At 49.2% G+C, this 16,236-nt stretch overlaps 1 protein-coding gene and 1 pseudogene across 3 annotated transcripts; one reads left to right on the forward strand and one right to left on the reverse strand.

Moving 5' to 3' along the window:
• The first annotated feature begins 706 nt into the window (after positions 1-706).
• CLU (clusterin) lies at positions 707-15,960 on the forward strand. Of its 3 annotated transcripts, none has more exons than XM_039875916.1 (9): positions 707-857; positions 4,494-4,622; positions 5,879-6,027; positions 8,334-8,504; positions 9,910-10,321; positions 11,426-11,527; positions 14,282-14,511; positions 15,273-15,445; positions 15,705-15,960. In XM_039875916.1, exons 2-9 carry the CDS (start codon positions 4,529-4,531, stop codon positions 15,712-15,714), a joined length of 1,341 nt encoding a protein of 446 aa, XP_039731850.1. In that variant the 5' UTR covers positions 707-857; positions 4,494-4,528; the 3' UTR covers positions 15,715-15,960. The 3 variants fall into 3 exon arrangements, with proteins under 3 accessions (XP_039731850.1, XP_039731849.1, XP_039731848.1); XM_039875914.1 differs by lacking the exon at positions 707-857 and adding an exon at positions 1,446-1,552; XM_039875915.1 differs by lacking the exon at positions 15,705-15,960 and having other exon boundaries at positions 729-857; positions 15,273-15,449.
• LOC120613547 (uncharacterized) lies at positions 7,147-7,265 on the reverse strand (annotated as a pseudogene).
• Positions 15,961-16,236: the final 276 nt, after the last annotated feature.

The raw sequence follows: 16,236 nt of genomic DNA on the forward strand, positions 1-16,236 counted from the left end.
TGTGGGCCCCTTGGTTCAAGAACTGATAAGAGTGTCAAGCGGCAGCACTGGTGCATCAAACCAAGTGCAGAGATGCAGGGTCCCATGTCCATAGAGCCCACCGTGCTTGGCTGGATCTCAAGTGGATAGAGACTACATGCTTATAGTCCAGGAATCAAAGAGGCCGGGAGCTTCTTCTTCCCCAAATATATGCTCTGTTCATCCCTAAAAACATTTCTGTCTCTTCTTGGCCAGCTGGTCACTGTGATGGTTCCGGACGTCGGCATTTCACCCTTCGTGTTTTCTTCTTGAGCACAACACCCCTCTCCATCTCACCCTCATTATTTCTGTTGCTTTTCTACTTAAATGAAAGGAGAGGAACGGCACATGTTTAATGTGAAAGATTAACGTTCAAGAGGGCTGCTGGACTGTGAGGTTTTATTTTGGGCTAGGACCAGCTAGGGGCGCAGGGGACCCCCTCCAGTCCTGACGAGAGAGGAGCCCAGCTGTGCACGTTAACTCAGGCTCTTCCATCGCAGGGGCGCCGTCCCCCAACTCTGAACCCCCGGGGAGAGGTGCGAGACGACCCCAGGGTCTGTCTCCCTTGGAGCGCAAGACAAGGCCTTTCGCGGTGCTGCTGCGCCCCCCGGCGCCTCTTGCGGGATGCTGCACCGGATCCCCGCACCCCCGCACTCCCCTCCCGCGCCTGCTTCCAGAAAGCTCCCGGTGCATTCCCCGGCATTCTTTGGGCGTGAGTCATGCAGGTCTGCAGCCAGCCCCAAAGGGGGTGTATACGAAGCAGAGCTCTATAAATACGGGCGCTGCACCGCGCTCGCCACGCAGCGTCGCCAGGAGGAGCACACGAACACCACTGACCGGTGAGATGTCCCCACCTTTCCTACCCTTGCCCAGATCCTCACCCGGACTGATGGGCGGGCGGGGGTGGCAGGTGGGCGAGGAGAGGACAATCGCTAGTAGACACAGAGTTGTCAGAGCTGCGCTTGGGATGGAGTCAAGGGAGCCTGGGAAGGTAGGTGGCCCGATCTCCATCACCAGGCAACCGAGGAGGGGGCCAAATAGCTGGAGACAGCGCACAGGCTGGGACTCAGCTCATTAGCTCCAAACACAATTTTGTGGGTAAATAGAACAGGTGTAATGATTCTCTTTTTGCAAAGACGGGGGAAACTGAGACTTGGAGAACTGACCTCTATTGCCGGAGGCTCAGGCTATTGAGTGGTGGAGCCGGCCAGCACATAGGGCCTTGCTGCAGCATCTTCCCTGGAAAGGTACCATCTCCAGCAATGGTCGTCAGCTTGCATGCATGAGTCATCTTGTTTGCTTCAGAATTTTCTAGTTCCCTGGGTAGTGTGTTTATAAGTATGATGTTTTGATTTAAGTATATGTTGCAATCATTTAAATCCTACTCTTTTTGCTTCCTAATGCACTAGGGTACATCAAGGGAAAGTCACACAACCTACATCAGACCTCAGACGTCTGATTCAACCGTCTCATTTTATAGATGATAATCTGAGGCCTGGAGGGGTTTAAGAGCATCTGCAAAGATAAACAGCAAGTAGGTGTCAGAAGAGAGATTAGAGCTGCAGCTTCTTGACCTTCCAGAATTTCTGGACCTAATGAAAAAAAGAGCTGGTTATTAATTTTTTTTCTTTTTAAAGAGAGAGGTTAGGAATTTAAGATTAAGTACAGATACTATAAAAGGATGCTCATGAGAGTGTTCATGATAATAATAATGGGAAATTACAATTTAAATGTCCAGTCTTGTGGGGTAGCAAAGTAGAGTAGATCAGAAAACTGACTATTATATATCCACAAAAGTGTGCTTATAAAGAATATTTGATATAGTGGATGTAAAGAAGCGGATTGTAGACAAATGCATAGGAAATAGAAGGAAATATACCACAGAGGTAATATTTCCCTTTGGATGGTATGAATTACGTGTGAATTATGTTCTCATTTTTCTTTTGGTTTAGTTTTCTATATTTAGTGGGGAAGTAGGGTAAGACCTTGAGCCTTGGGCTTCAGACTCTGCGGCTTACTAGCTGTATGGCTACTTTGCTCAGGTTCCGTGTCCCCGCCCCAGGTGCTCTCTGCACGGTTTAAGCCCTCCTGCACGGAAGAGGGGGGAAGGAAGGCTGCCCAGTGGTGGTGGGAAAAGGAGGGTATTCGTGGCTCTTCTAATCAGAGAAGTTGACAGCCAGTCACCCCGGCCCGGAGATGGGAGGGGAGGTGAGTCAGCGCGACGGGAGGGCAGGTCACCGCGCTGCCACTGATCTAGTGGCATCATATCGCCTGCAAGCATGTGAGAAAAGCGGATTCTGAATCAGCATCAGCATTATAACAAGACCCTCAGGTGATTCATAGGTACTTTAAAGTAGCTGGTCATTGCACTAAAGCAAAGACACACAATCACGGAGGGACCACAGGTGACCTCTGTGTGCCTGCTTCTGTTCTTTTGCCCCTTTCCAAACCTGCTACCTGCTCCCACCTCTCCAAGAGATATTGTCAATGCTCATGCTTGGTCTTACATCAAATTCTGAAGTCGTCAGAATTCACCACGATTATATAGGACACTGTGTTTACAAAATACATTCTCATCTCTGAGGCCTACATCAGATCCATTTTACAAAGAAACTGAGGCCCAGAGACTTAAATGACTTGGTGTCAAAGAAAGATCACTGGACTGGGTGTTGGGAGAGCTGGGTTCTCATCCTGGGATTGCCATGAACTTGCCATGGGCCATGGGGGAGCCCCATCCTGTCTCTGGGTTCGGCCTCCCCTCTGGGGTGGAGGAATTGGGCAGAAGACTGATCTCTTTCCTGGCTCTGAGTTCAGTAGCTCCACATGAACCTTAGGTTCCTGGTGGGAGACCCTGTAGTGGCTGCTGGGATTCCAGACTCCTTATCCAGTGCTCTTGCCTTTGGCTGCCCTCCATCTCCTTTCTTTAGGACCCAACACCTTGTTTTCTGAATTTCTCAGAAGTGATTGCTTCCGGGGGCCTTGCAGGGAATGGTGCGAATAGTGTAAATGGTGTATTGTGCCGGCTTTCTCTGTCTAGACAAAGGCTCTGCCCTGCTTGAGGCATTTCAGGCTTCAGTGAGCAGCTAGGGCAGAGCCTGTTAGACCGGGACCTTCCAGCAGGCCTGAAATAGCGCCCTGGCTCAGCTGCCCACCCTGTCTTTGAGGAAGGCGAAGACCCACTCTTTCTTCCATGCTGCTTCTGTGCTCTGGGCAGCTGGTTTGGGAATCACAACTCGGCTGCCTTACTAACTACTCTTCAGGAGAGGGTTGCCTTATTAATCCTCTACCCAGCATCCAGATGGGCCTGCTGAGCTGAGAGCAGTTTCTGGACGTGCACAGTTTCGGGAAGGGGGCACCTCACCTCCCCGTTTTGTTATGAGAAGTGGGTGAGTTCAGATAAGCAGTTGCGGAGGTGGGGGGGCGGCGTGGATTACAGAGGGAGGGGTTTCTGTTTTATGCAACAACTTCAGCTTCTGGGAAAGGGTCTATTGTGTAAGACCGGGCTGTCCCCAGGCTAAGGGCAGCCAGCCCAGAGTGGTGGCAGGAACGCCTTGGCAGGGAACCCTGCTGTGGGTTTAAAGGGAATGAGCCTATGAAAGGGACCTGGCAGAGCAGAGGCCCGCGTCCTCCCACAGGGACTGCTCCTGGGAAGGCCTCAGGGCCCAAGTACCCATTGGTCCCAACCTTAACCCTTCGACTTTGTCCCTTCTTCTTTCCTCCCTGAGGACAAGTGTCCTTCCTTCTTGGCTTCACTCTTTATTTATATCCCCAATCCGTGCAGCCTCACAGTTGTGGCTCGAGTCTCACAACTAGGAGTGGCAAATGGATTTATTTTTCTGTGTCAACCCGAAGGGTTGGTTGTCAGTGCCTCAGACTCTTGAAACCGGTTTTAGGTTGTGCTGAGGCTCGGTGTGGACAAGTGCAGTGATTGATTGGTGATACTTGCTGTGGGAAGGATTAGTGGTGCTCATGGCAGGAGGGCTGTCAGCTCTGGGATGCGATCCCCACTTGATGGGGGGACAGGGGAAGGCCAGATGAGTGATCCGATGGAGGTGTTTTCAGGGTTTGTCTGACATGAGCAGGTATCATCAGACGGACCCGTTTCTAGATTCAGAAAGCATGTGTGCCTTGCTCACACATATTTAGCTGTTATGGAGGAGGAGGAAGAGGAAGGCTTAGACCCAAGCCCAGGGCTCTGACTCCAGAATTTTTGTTTCTTCTGTATTAAGCTGCTGTTCTGTGGTCCCTCTCTGTACCCATTGCCTCTACTGTCTTTTGAACGTGTCCGTTGGCAAGTCTGATGTTTTCTCCCAACTTCCCTGAGGATAAAAATTCGGTGATGCCAGCTGAGAGGGGATAGCTAATGGCAAGGCCTCTGCAGGACTCCTGGGAAGCTGCTGCAGGCAGCAGGCTGGGCCGGAAACCAGCAGGCTGTCTAGCTGTTACCATGACAGTGTCCTGTTCTCTACAAACAGAGGCGTGCTGGGATTCCAGAATTGGAGGAGGCAAAATGAAGACTCTACTGCTCTTGGTGGGGCTGCTGGTGACCTGGGAGAACGGGCAGGTGCTGGGCGACCAGGCAGTCTCAGACAGAGAGCTGCAGGGTAAGTAGACCAGAGTGCCGCCCTTGACACACTTCCTTCTTGTCAGGACCCCAGGAGTTAAAGACCATTTTGTCAGGTCTGGTTTGCTCTGCCATGCTGCTCTCTGAGCCTCCTCTCCTTGGCCACCTGGCCTAGGCTTTTTGTGGTCAGGTTGGCTTCCAGGCATTTTCAGGTGTATCGAAAGCCTTTTCCAGCTGCTGCGTCTCGTTCGGCTGTTTCCTTCCCAGTCTGTGTGGTCTGGCACCCACACCTCCTCTGTGAAGGTCCACAGAGTGTGGGCCATTTGAGCCTTTGTGGACTTCCCTTTTCTGAGTTTCCAGAGCCCTCAGTACATGTATCTCTACCTTCCTACCGAGAACACCATGCTTCGTAGTCTTTGCTCACAGGGCAAGGAAGGGGAACCATCATTCAGTCTGAGGCTTGTCATCCTTCGGAGCCCGGCTGGTGGTCCCCAGTTCTGCCAGACCTTTCCTGAAATCCATCCTCCTTCCGTCCCACTCTCATCTGACCTGCTGACCAGTCCTTTGTGTAGTAGTAAAAAATCCCACCTTTGAGATCAGACCCTGGTATGAGTCTGGCTCTGCCACTCCTTAGATACCCTGGGCAGGTATCTTGATCTCATTGGGCTCCTTTTTCTCCGTTTGTGCAATGGTAATAATCATAGTGCCCGCAGTATTAAAGACAATGCATGTGAGGTGTCTATCTCAGTGCTTTAGCTGGTCCTTTGGTGACATTGTCTAATTGCATTTGTCACGGGGTGTTGTGTCTTGGTCACAGGCTCCTTGAGGAACAGTGCTATTCATTTATTCACCTTTGCTGTCTCTGTCACCGTGCATTGGAGAAATCCAGATGTTTGGTTAAATTGAATTCTAGAAAGATTTATATACAGAAGATAATATTTCATATTGCGGTGCTGAAGAGGTTACGCTTCTAGGATTTTTTTTCCTTGAAATTTTCTTCTGTGGCTGGGCAGGTTCGTTCTCCAGCTGGCAGGGGCACAGTGCCGCTGACCCTTCAATGGGATGTGCCCACTCTGATGGTTTGTGTTTCTCGGACCCTGGGTCCACAATGAGCCTTGTGAGTGGAACCTGTGTCAGAGCATAGCTGGAGACCGAAGGCTGCCTGCCAGGGGTTTCCTGGCCTGGACAGCCCCTGGACCCAGCTGCCTTTCTGACCATTCTAGCAGGTTCCAAGAGATATCTCCAGCACCATCTCTTCCTCTCACCTCATTTTACCTCCCTGCCCTTCTCTTGCAGAAATGTCTACTGAGGGGAGTAAATACGTCAATAAGGAAATTAAAAATGCCCTCAAGGAGGTGAAACAGATCAAGACCCTCATAGAACACACGAACGATGAGCGCAAATCATTGCTCAGCAGCTTAGAGGAAGCCAAGAAGCAGAAAGAGGTAAGGAAGAGACATGGGACCACGTCTTTGCTTTCACCCTCCTCACTGGAGGGGAGGGAGGGCAGGTCCTGGCTCCTCGTGAGATGTCCCGCTGGGATGCCTCGTTGATCCTCAGTCCTTCCAGGGCCGTTTCCCCTGATGCCGAGACTATAGTTAAGAAATAGGGAGGGTTTATTTGCTTCCAAAAAGCTTCAAAGGGTAAGAGCTTGGATGTGCTTTTGTTACAAGCCCAACCCAGAGCCTGATGCCCAGATTCGCTTCAATAGATTTTTCTAAACACTGACAATGGCCGAGATCCAAGATAGGGTCTGTTGCAGGGTAGGAGGGGGATGGTACCTTACCTTCAGAAAGCTAGTAGGGGCAGGGCAACACCTTTGGGGTAAGGCAGGTGCATACTGTATCGCCCCATATCTTTCTAGAGTTGGAGACTACTTCATAAAGAGACCCTAAGTCCGATAATGAACATAGTGGGTCCAGGCTGTGCTAATGGTGCAACAAAACTAAAATAACTGATTCGATGAATAATGTGTTTTAAAATCCAATAGTCTTAAGAGTATCTTAAAAACCTGCTCCCATTGCCACCCTGCCCCTAATGAAGAAAGACGCTAAGATGGGGACACCTGCCACCTTCACGATTCATAACGCGTAGTAAAAACATTTTAAAGCCTCTGAGAACTTCTGCAGTAAAGAAACCCATGTAACTTCATTTAACTCAGTGTTTTCCAAAAAAAAATTGACCAGAGAAGCCACTTTTTTCCCCGATAGCTTTAGCACAGTTTCATGGAAGCCGCTTAAGGAGACACTGGCCTGGATGCAGCTCTAACTTTCTTTGAAACTTAGTGCCCTTTCTTGGCTTCAGGATTAGTTCTCGCCATTCTGTGAGAATCCTCGAATAGCTCCTGTGGGAGGACCAAGTCTTGTTCTCACATTTTTATGGTTAACATGGGAGTTTGATATTCGACAATCCAGATTTTATGATAAAGCTCCTCGAGTTTGGAAAAAGACTCCACTGCTGCTGCTGCTGCTGCTGCTTTTATTTTTTAGGCGAAGCAACCCTTGGTTGACCTCACAGATTGCAAGGACCTTGTCAGCTTACAATCCCTTATCTTTTATTTTTTACGCCTACAGCACCTGGTCTTCCGAGGTAGTCTCCCATCCAAGTGCTAACCAGGCCCGACCCTGCTTAGCCTCTGAGATCAGACGAGATCGGGCTTGTTCAGGGTGGCATGGCCGTAGACTCCACTGCTACTTAGTTGAGGAATATGTGACGCTGAAAGTGACCAGCAGGTGTAGTCGGCGCTTGTGAATTGGCTCAGTAGGAGGTGTGGGCGTCTTCTCCAGCACAGAGCAGGGGACAGAGAGCAGGACGATAGAATAACTCGAACTCCTTCTGATTAGATCTTCACAGTGTCTTCATGGTCTGCTTCATTCTCCTTTGAAGAGTAATACACTCATTCATCAAAATTTGAATATAGAAAAGTAGAAGAGGTAGTTTTTCGTAACCCTTATGCTTAAGGACAATTCACTGTTAATGTTTGATCTATTTCTTACTACTTTTTTTCCTATACTTTTTTGACAGTGGCTGTGTTCGAAATCATGAATTTTTAACAGGAAATATGCTTACTTTAATGTTAAAACTTATTGTAAACATCCCTTATAATGCTGTACTTCTCAGCCCTTTGTATGTACCATGATTTGCTTAACTTGTTCCCTAGTTTTGAGCATCTGGATTAATTCTAGTATTTTTCCTTTGTGCCATAAACATACATGGGAACACATAGCTTTAAACATGAGAATTTGTCTTTTATTGTAGGATTTCCTGGCATAGATTCTCATAGAATTATTGAGTCAAATGACGTGGGTATGTTAGAGGGTTTTGATAGTTTGGTGATTTTGATTTTGAAAGCCTATTCCTGGCGCATGTCAGGGACCATGGTTCCAATAGACACTTAAGATTCAGGGAGCCTCCAGGAGCTTTGGAAGATAATGTTAGCACCAAAAGGTGAGCCTAGGAAGTGTGGTATAAGTGAAAGTTCAATCCTGGGGTAAAGACTCTAAGTGCAGAGTCAGAGAAGGAGAGGCTGGGGAGGACTAAGGGGCAGTCGGGTGCTGAAGATGAAAGGATGTGTAAAGCTGGATGAGGAGGGAATTTCAGGTAGACGGAAAAGGGAATGAATGAGCCAGAGCAGGGGTGGGAATTAGCACACCGTGTGGCCAGCTGTGGGAAGGCCTGCCTGGGTCCGGGGGAGCCCAGCACCATTGCCGTGGTTTCTGTGTGGCTAACCTGGCCTTGTGTCCTTCTGTAGGATGCCCTAACTGATACCAAGGAAACTGAAATGAAGCTGAAGGCATCCCAGGGGGTGTGCAATGAGTCTATGATGGCCCTCTGGGAGGAATGCAAGCCCTGCCTGAAACAGACCTGCATGAAGTTCTACGCACGCGTCTGCAGAAGCGGGTCGGGGCTGGTTGGCCGCCAGGTGAAAAGGGGAAAAATCCTCCTTAAGTGCAGCCTAGGCTCTGAGTGGGGAATGAAGGATCTGAATGAAATATTTCTGTCATTTTTCACCCAATTCCAATGTGTGGAGTTTTTTCCCCCATTAAGCAGTTCACTGACACCAGCAGGTTGTCCTACAATTCAACTCAATTCTGATACGATCTACTTCGAAGTAGCATCAGAGCCCACAGGTTAAGGGCTGAGTTCCATAAGACTGCCCCACCTCCATCCCCTTCAGATGCCAATCACATGTCCAGATTGTCACCTGTGCTTCTTCTGACTGGCTGTAGATTGGAGGTTCCCGCAATCCCCTCCTATGGTTTGATGAATTTGCTAGAATGGCTCACAGAATGCAGAGAAACACTTTACTGACTCGATTACAGATTTATTAAAAAAGGATAGAACTCAGGAACAACCAGATGGAAGAGATGCATAAGGCAAGGTATGGGGCAACTCTCCTCAGATATCTTACATGTTCACCAGTCCTGTACTTTGGGTTTTAATGGAGGCTTCATTGCATAAGCATGGTTGATTAAATGATTGGTCATTGGCAGAAGATTCAACCTGCAGCCCCTCTTCCATCCCCAGAAATCAGGGGTTGCTACTGAAAGTTCTAATCATGGTTGGTTCCCCTAGCAACCAGCCTCATTCTTAGGTGTTTTCCAAAAGTCACTTCGTTAACATAACGCAAGTCACCTTTACTGACCTCATCACAGGACATTCCAAGGGTTTTAGGAGCTCTTTGTTAGAAATATGTATTCTTTATCAGAAGTCACAATATCACAGTTTCTTTTCACGAGCCAGATGCAATTGATTAGTTCTGGCTGCATGTGGGCCCAGAAAGCCATCATCAGTTAGTAATGATTGCTGTGCGTGGAGAACTGTGGAGTCATAAAAAGCATTTGCGCCAGGTGTTGGCCATCTCTTAGAAGATTCTTATGGCTGTGTCCAGTTACACTGAAGGAATTGAGAATTTTTAGTACATTAATGTTGATCCCATCCTCCCCTGAGGGTCTTGCTCATTGGAACTCACGAATTTTGCTGTTCACCGGAAGGCATATCAATTGGCCTTTGGCTGAGCAGGGGTGGGGATCATTGGTGGTCAAAGAGGACAGCAGCCCAGTCTCGAGTGGGAGGCTCTGGAACTCTCTCAGCCTCATGGGGCTTCCTAAACTCTTCCCCAGTGGGGTGAGTAGAGTGGAAGGGCATTGGCCTCACAGTTCAGAGAGCGGGGAGCCAGTCCCAGTCCCTTTGGCATGGGCCGTGTGACTCTAAGGAGCCCCAGCTAAGTGAGGGGCTAGGTCGGGCCCATGTCAACAGGAGCGGAGCGCAGGAGGCTGGGGCTTCAGTGGGCTTCTCCTAAGGGTTCCCTGTGCTGCCTTCCACAGCTGGAGGAGTTCCTGAACCAGAGCTCTCCCTTCTACCTCTGGACTAACGGGGACCGCATTGACTCGTTGCTGGAGAATGACAGGCAGCAGACCCACGTGCTGGACGCCATGGAGGACAGATTCAAACGCGTGTCCAGTATTATGGACGAACTTTTCCAGGACAGGTTCTTCACCCGGGAGCCCCTGGACACCTCCTACTTCTCGTCCTTCGGCTCATCCCCAAGGAGGTCTCTCTACTTCAGTCCCAAGTCCCGCTTGGCGCGGAACATCATGCCTTTCCCCATGTTCAGACCCCCACACTTCCAGGACATGTTCCAGCCCTTCTTCGACATGATAAGCCAGGCTCAGCAGGCCATGGATGGCCACCTCCACAGACTTCCTTACGAGTTCCCGATGGCGGAATTCACGGCAGGTTAGAAAGTTGTCTCGTTTCTCCTAAGAAGGGGTGGGAACTATCAGCTGGTTGAGAGGCCCATCAGATGCTGGGAACTATGCTGGGACTTGGCAAGCGTCATCTCGATTTCCGTCCAGCAACCCCATGAGGGTGGGAGTAACCCCACTGAAGGAACAGAAAACAAGGACAGAGAGATAAAGGAGTGTGTCCAGGTTTTCACAGCCTGTAAAATAGGACCAAGTCAAGTCTAGCCTTGCGGAACTTGGGGTCTGTGTTTTCTCGGGTGTACCATGCCCCTTCCAGCAACTGGTGGGCATCACATTGAACCTTCCCCTCTAGAGAACCTCTTGGGAACTTAGGTGGCTTTCTGTGGACCCCATGTGTACATTGATGACAAATTATACAATCGGCCCATATGATAGTTAAGAAAGCTGTTCATAGCTATAACCTTAGGGCCTGGTAGAGAATGGACACATGATGAATATTTTTTGAATGAGTGAAGTCTGATTTGGACATGAAAAGCCAATACTTGCAGAAGCGACTTCCTTCATTGAACCAATAGACACTGGTTGGCCAGCACCATCTCCTAAATGCTGTGGTTTAACTGGCAGCAGGGTTTGGCTTGAAATGCATTGGAAATTCAGGGGAGCGTTGAATTCAACCAGCATTGACTGCATATCTGTAGCGGGGTCTGGGGGGCTTGTGTTATAAGGAGGCTTTAAGGGGGATGCCATTCCTGCCTTCGAGGGGCTTGATGACTGGCTAGGGGGAGAGAAAGGAGCCAGGTAAAATGCAGAGCAGACTGGGTTGTGATGCCAAGGTAAGTGCCAATAGCTGAGGGAGTGTGGAGGCAGGAGAGAGCTCGTCAGGTGGGTGTGGTAAGGGGGGAGGCCACACCCAGCTGGGGAAACCCTGGGAACCACCGCCTGGTCTTGCAGGGAGCCTTGACCAGAAGCCTGTGTCTGTGGGGAAATTCCAACCTGCTCTGCCTGCAGAATCATCTCAAAGGTCCAATCAGTAGTGTGTGTGGCGGGGGAGGTCAGAGAGGTCCGGGTAGCCCATCACCGGATTGCTAGGTATGGTTCCTTGGCATGACTTCCTCTTCTCTCATTTCTCTGGAAGACCATGATAACCGCTCTGTGTGTAAGGAGATCCGTCACAACTCTACGGGATGCCTGAGGATGAAGGACCAGTGTGAGAAGTGCCAGGAGATCTTGTCAGTGGGTGAGTCGGGGAGCCTTGGGTCCCTGGTACCTCAGTGGGGCTGCCTTGATGGGGTCAGACAGAAGGGAGTTCAGATTCCAGCTCTGCTGCCTTCTAGCCGTGGCACCAAGGGAGACACTTTGCCTCGCTTTGCCTGGGCCTCTTATCTGTAGATGAGGGTCAGGATGTGGAATCGTACCTGAAGTTGGGAAACTTAAGTATACAGACTGCCTGCCACGTGCTCCAGCACACAGCTGACAGGCGGTCCAGGGAGGGGCTGCTATGCTTTTTAAAAAAGCCATCACCGTTTGATTTCCCCAGTTATTCTTTTCTCCTGAGGGCCAAGCATAGTAGACATCCTCATTTCCCCCTGCCGATGATTTTCAATAGTATGTTTTCTGTTTAGCAGACACTTACCATGTGACAGGCACTGTTCTAAACATTTTGCAAACAATTACGCATTTCCTCAGAATGACCCTAAGTTGGGTACAATTATTGCCCCTATCTTAACAGAGGTGCAAAATCAGTCAGAGAAAGGTTAAGTAACTTCCCAAGATTACTGGACAGCCCACGTGGGGGAGCTAGGTGTTTGGAATGTGTTCTTAACCAGTGCTTTGTGTTCTGCCCCCAGTGCACAGGGGTCACTGCCTGTGATCCCTTAGCTCTCCAGCAGCATTGCTGTCGGTTGGTTGGTCCCTGAGGCAAAGGAGATATAGCTCCCTTCAGCTGTTCCCCTCAGTTTTATCATATCTGGACGCTGGCTGGTTTCTTCCTACTTTGCGATAATAGCTATAAAAGCATCTAGAATACTTCCTGGTTCATTATAGTCTGTGCTCAGAAAGAGTCAGTTGTTTCTCTTGTAAATAGAAGACCAGTCTTGTGGCTTTGCTCTTATTTAATATGTTTGGATTTTCCAGGGCCGGCCTTCAGAGTCCAGTTAAATACTCTGGCCTCATTCCTATAATTTTAGAAGCCACTGCAAAATAAATACAAGTGATATAAGAGGCTATGTATGAAGAAGTGTAGCCAAGCCTCTTTGGGCTGTTCCCATGAAATACCATAGTTAGAAAAGCATAAATTACGTAGTGCCTTGCTAGTAGAAAGTTAGTCCTAGTAAGGCCAGAAGGAAAGATGTACAGATATCTAGGCTCAGACTGGCACCCCTGGCCCTGATCTTGGTGGCCACTGATCACAGCTTACCTAAACAGCTGCCTTCTTTTCTCCATGGAGGAACACGTGCGACCTCTTATTTAAGGTGCTTGCGACCACGTGAGCACGCGCTGGCCAGGAACTCCGGACTAGAATTTCTCAGCTTCGGCTCCATTGACATTTTGGCGCACATCGTTCTTTGTCACTGGGGACTGTCCGTGCACTGGAGGATGTTTAGCAGCATCCTTGGCCTCTACCCTCTAGATAGCAGGAGCCGTCCCCCCTCCGCGCCCAGGTGGGATAACTAAAAATGTTTTCAGACCTTGCTAATGTTTTCCGGGGGACAGGATCATCCCCTGACGCTCTAGACTGAGTCTCGGTTCTCAGTGAGTTTTCTTATTTTTTAATGATTTCCTGCTAAAAGAGTTAAGGTTATTCATTATCTTTTCTAACCTAGCTTCTTGTTAGTAATTCTATTTCTTGCCCCACCTAACATTTCATTTTGTTATAATATAAATGATTACATTGATTGATTTAACATAAACGACTACCTGTCTTCAGTGTGCAAAGGTCTCCTTTCCCCGGCCGTGCTTAGATGTGATGTGCTCTCCTTGGAACAGTTTTGAAAAATTTACGGAGAGGAAAAAACAGTAGTTTTTAAAAAACATAGTGGGTACTTACCAGCTCCTTTCAATCTGACAACTTGCAGTCAGTGCTCGGGGACCAACAAGAATGAACTCCATGTCCCCTGCTCTCCTGGTGAGCTTCGTGACCAGCTGTGGTGGGCAGGCGAGAAGCCAAGGGCCTCAGCCACCGGGCTGCTGTGCTTTGGGACTCAACAGTCCTGGCCAGCTTCTCTGCCGCGTGGACTCTTGGGGCCAGAATTTTCAACTCTGTAGATATGCCCAAAAGACAAGCTTGGAGAATTTTCCAGACCCCCAGACTCAGAATAGGAAGAGCCTAAGTCTGGGAGTTAAAGCCGTGGGTTCCATCCTGGTCCCATTGGTTGTTTAATCTATGACTTTAGACAAGTGATTTACTTTTGAGGGCCTCAATTTCATTACTGGTAAAAAAAAAAAAAAATTTCGTTACTGACAGTTCTTAGAATACATCTGATTATTAGAGATAATGGATGTTCAAAGCACTTACGTGGTATCTGGTACATAATAGGTGCCATACAAATGGCGGCTCTAAGTAACATCCCCCCTCTCCAGGAAGGATTCGTGGGGGAACTAGGGCAGCCAGGGCAGCTCCAGGTCTGAGCACGTGGAGCACTGAGATCCATGCTTCTCAGAGCGTGGTCAGTGCTGCTCACCACCGTCTCCAAGGAGATAAGGGTCTTGCATCAGAAGGTAAATCGACCATGTCACCGAGCACACTGTTTAGTTCAGATGACACTGTTTTCCAGAGCAAGACTTTCTCGATGAAGGAAGCCGTGTATTGATCTGCATTCTGGGGTGAGCTCTTAATTTTGTCACAGACTGATGACAAACGATTTGGGGCCCAGCGCTGAGACGAGGTCCTGGCTTTAGGTTCCGGCTGCATGAACTGATTTCCATTCGCGTTTCTTCCCTTTTTAGCTTTCCCTTCACATGCCTGCCTTTTGTTTTTTTCACCTCTGGGCAGACTGTTCTGCCAGTGACCCCTCCCAGAACCAGCTGCGACAGGAGCTGAACAGTTCCCTCCAGCTTGCCGAGAAGTTCTCCAAGCTGTACGATGATCTGCTCCAGTCCTACCAGCAGAAGATGCTCAACACCTCCTTTCTGCTGAAGCAGCTGAATGAGCAGTTTAACTGGGTGTCCCAGCTGGCTAATCTCACTCAGAGCGAAGAACCATATCCTCTCCAGGTCACTACGGTGAGTCACGTCCCGGCCACACACTGAAGATGGGGCGCAAGCACGATCTGCAGGTGATGTGACCTTCCCCTGGGGTGTGAAACGGGATGAAGATACTAGGGGGGCTGCTTCTGCTTCTGATGGAACATTCGTCACATGGCAGGAAACATAAGACCTTTATGTACATGGTTGCATGAAAGCCTTGTCACCTAGTGAGGTGCAATGTCTTGCATCACCCCATTTTACGGATGAGGAAAGTGAGAGAGGTTCCACAGCTTGCCTGAGGTCGGAGAACTGATAGGTGAATCACCTGGGCATTGGAACCTGTCTGTCTGGCTTAGGACCATGTGCTCTTTCCATGAAGCTGCCTCGCTGCCCTGCACTGTGTGGGATAGCTCGTGAATTTGTGCATCGTTCCCTACCAGTGATAAAGAGCTTCTCCCTGGCACTGGGAACCTTTTTATTTTCTTTCCCTGATTCCTTTTCTACCACAGCTTGGCCAGTGGCTGCTCAAAGAAAACATGGTGGCTTGGAAATCACCACGGTGGCTTGGAAATGTTTTACTCCGTGGGGCTTCCCCTCGGCTGGTCATTGGTGGTGGCATTTACACCTTCCGAAGAGTGTCTCTGAATTAGAGCATTTCTGTTCACTGAGGTGTTGTTACATGTTGAGATTAGTAAAAAGCAAAAGGGCCCAACTGTCCAGATTGAAACCTGACTTTCGTTGCAAAATGGATCCAGTTAGGCCAATGTTTCAGCCCTTTTTCCTCCCTCTCCTTCTAGGTGGCTTCCCACAGTTCTGACTCCAGTGTTCCCGCTGGCTTCACTAAGGTGGTTCTGAAGCTCTTTGATTCCTACCCCATTATGGTGACAGTCCCAGAAGTCTCCTGGGACAGCCCTATGTTTATGGAGACTGTGGCAGAGAAAGCTCTGCAGGAATACCGCCAAAAGCACCGGTGAGTATGCAGGCCTTGGCTTCAGCCTTGCCAGGCCCAGCGGCCCCTGGGAGCGGGAGAAACAGCCAAGTACCCAGCCTTCGAATGACCGCTCCCGCAGCTCCCGGAGCCCAGACACGAAGCCAGGAAACCACGGGGAATTTTATTTATTTATTTTTTTTGGAAGATTTTCTTTCTCGTTTGATAAAAATGTGAGTGTTGGTTGCTGCCTCTCAGTGAATATGGAGCCCTCACCTTCTCCTTCCCCCTTCTTTTTCAGGGTGGAGTGAGATGTGACAGTTGCTTTTCCAAACATAGGGGCATCTGAGCCTGGTTGCCCCTGAGATGAACCACAGATCCCCCTAGAGAGAGCTCTGCATGTCACCAAGTGACCAGGCCCTGACCTCGAAGCCCTCCTGACCCTGCCCTGCCTCTCCTCCCCCTGGATGCTGCGCTCTGATGCCTGCCCTTGCTGATCGTGGGAGGAACATCCCCTGCATGCTACTAACTCAATAAAACTGCACGTGTGCTCTGCAGTGGCCTCTCTTGAGCTGGTTTTTTCTACGTCCCATTCGTCTTCGTCTTGGTGTGGGCAATAAAAAAGAAGCAGAAGTAAAAAAGAAAAAGCAGTGGCTAAGATGGTAGCGGGGCATCATATGGTCGAGGATAAAAGGAATGTGACAATGAAGCTGGTCCAGTTCAAGAATTTCCTCGCTTTTAGGAAGAGCTAAGTAAAACAACTTTCTGAAAAGTGAACCTTTTCCATTCCATTATAAAACTGTTGATGTGTTCTGATTGGGGTGAGGGGAATA

The sequence above is a fragment of the Pteropus medius genome, unplaced genomic scaffold (assembly GCF_902729225.1).
Source record: "Pteropus medius unplaced genomic scaffold, Ma_sr-lr_union100, whole genome shotgun sequence".
Classification (NCBI taxonomy): Eukaryota; Metazoa; Chordata; class Mammalia; order Chiroptera; family Pteropodidae; genus Pteropus; species Pteropus medius.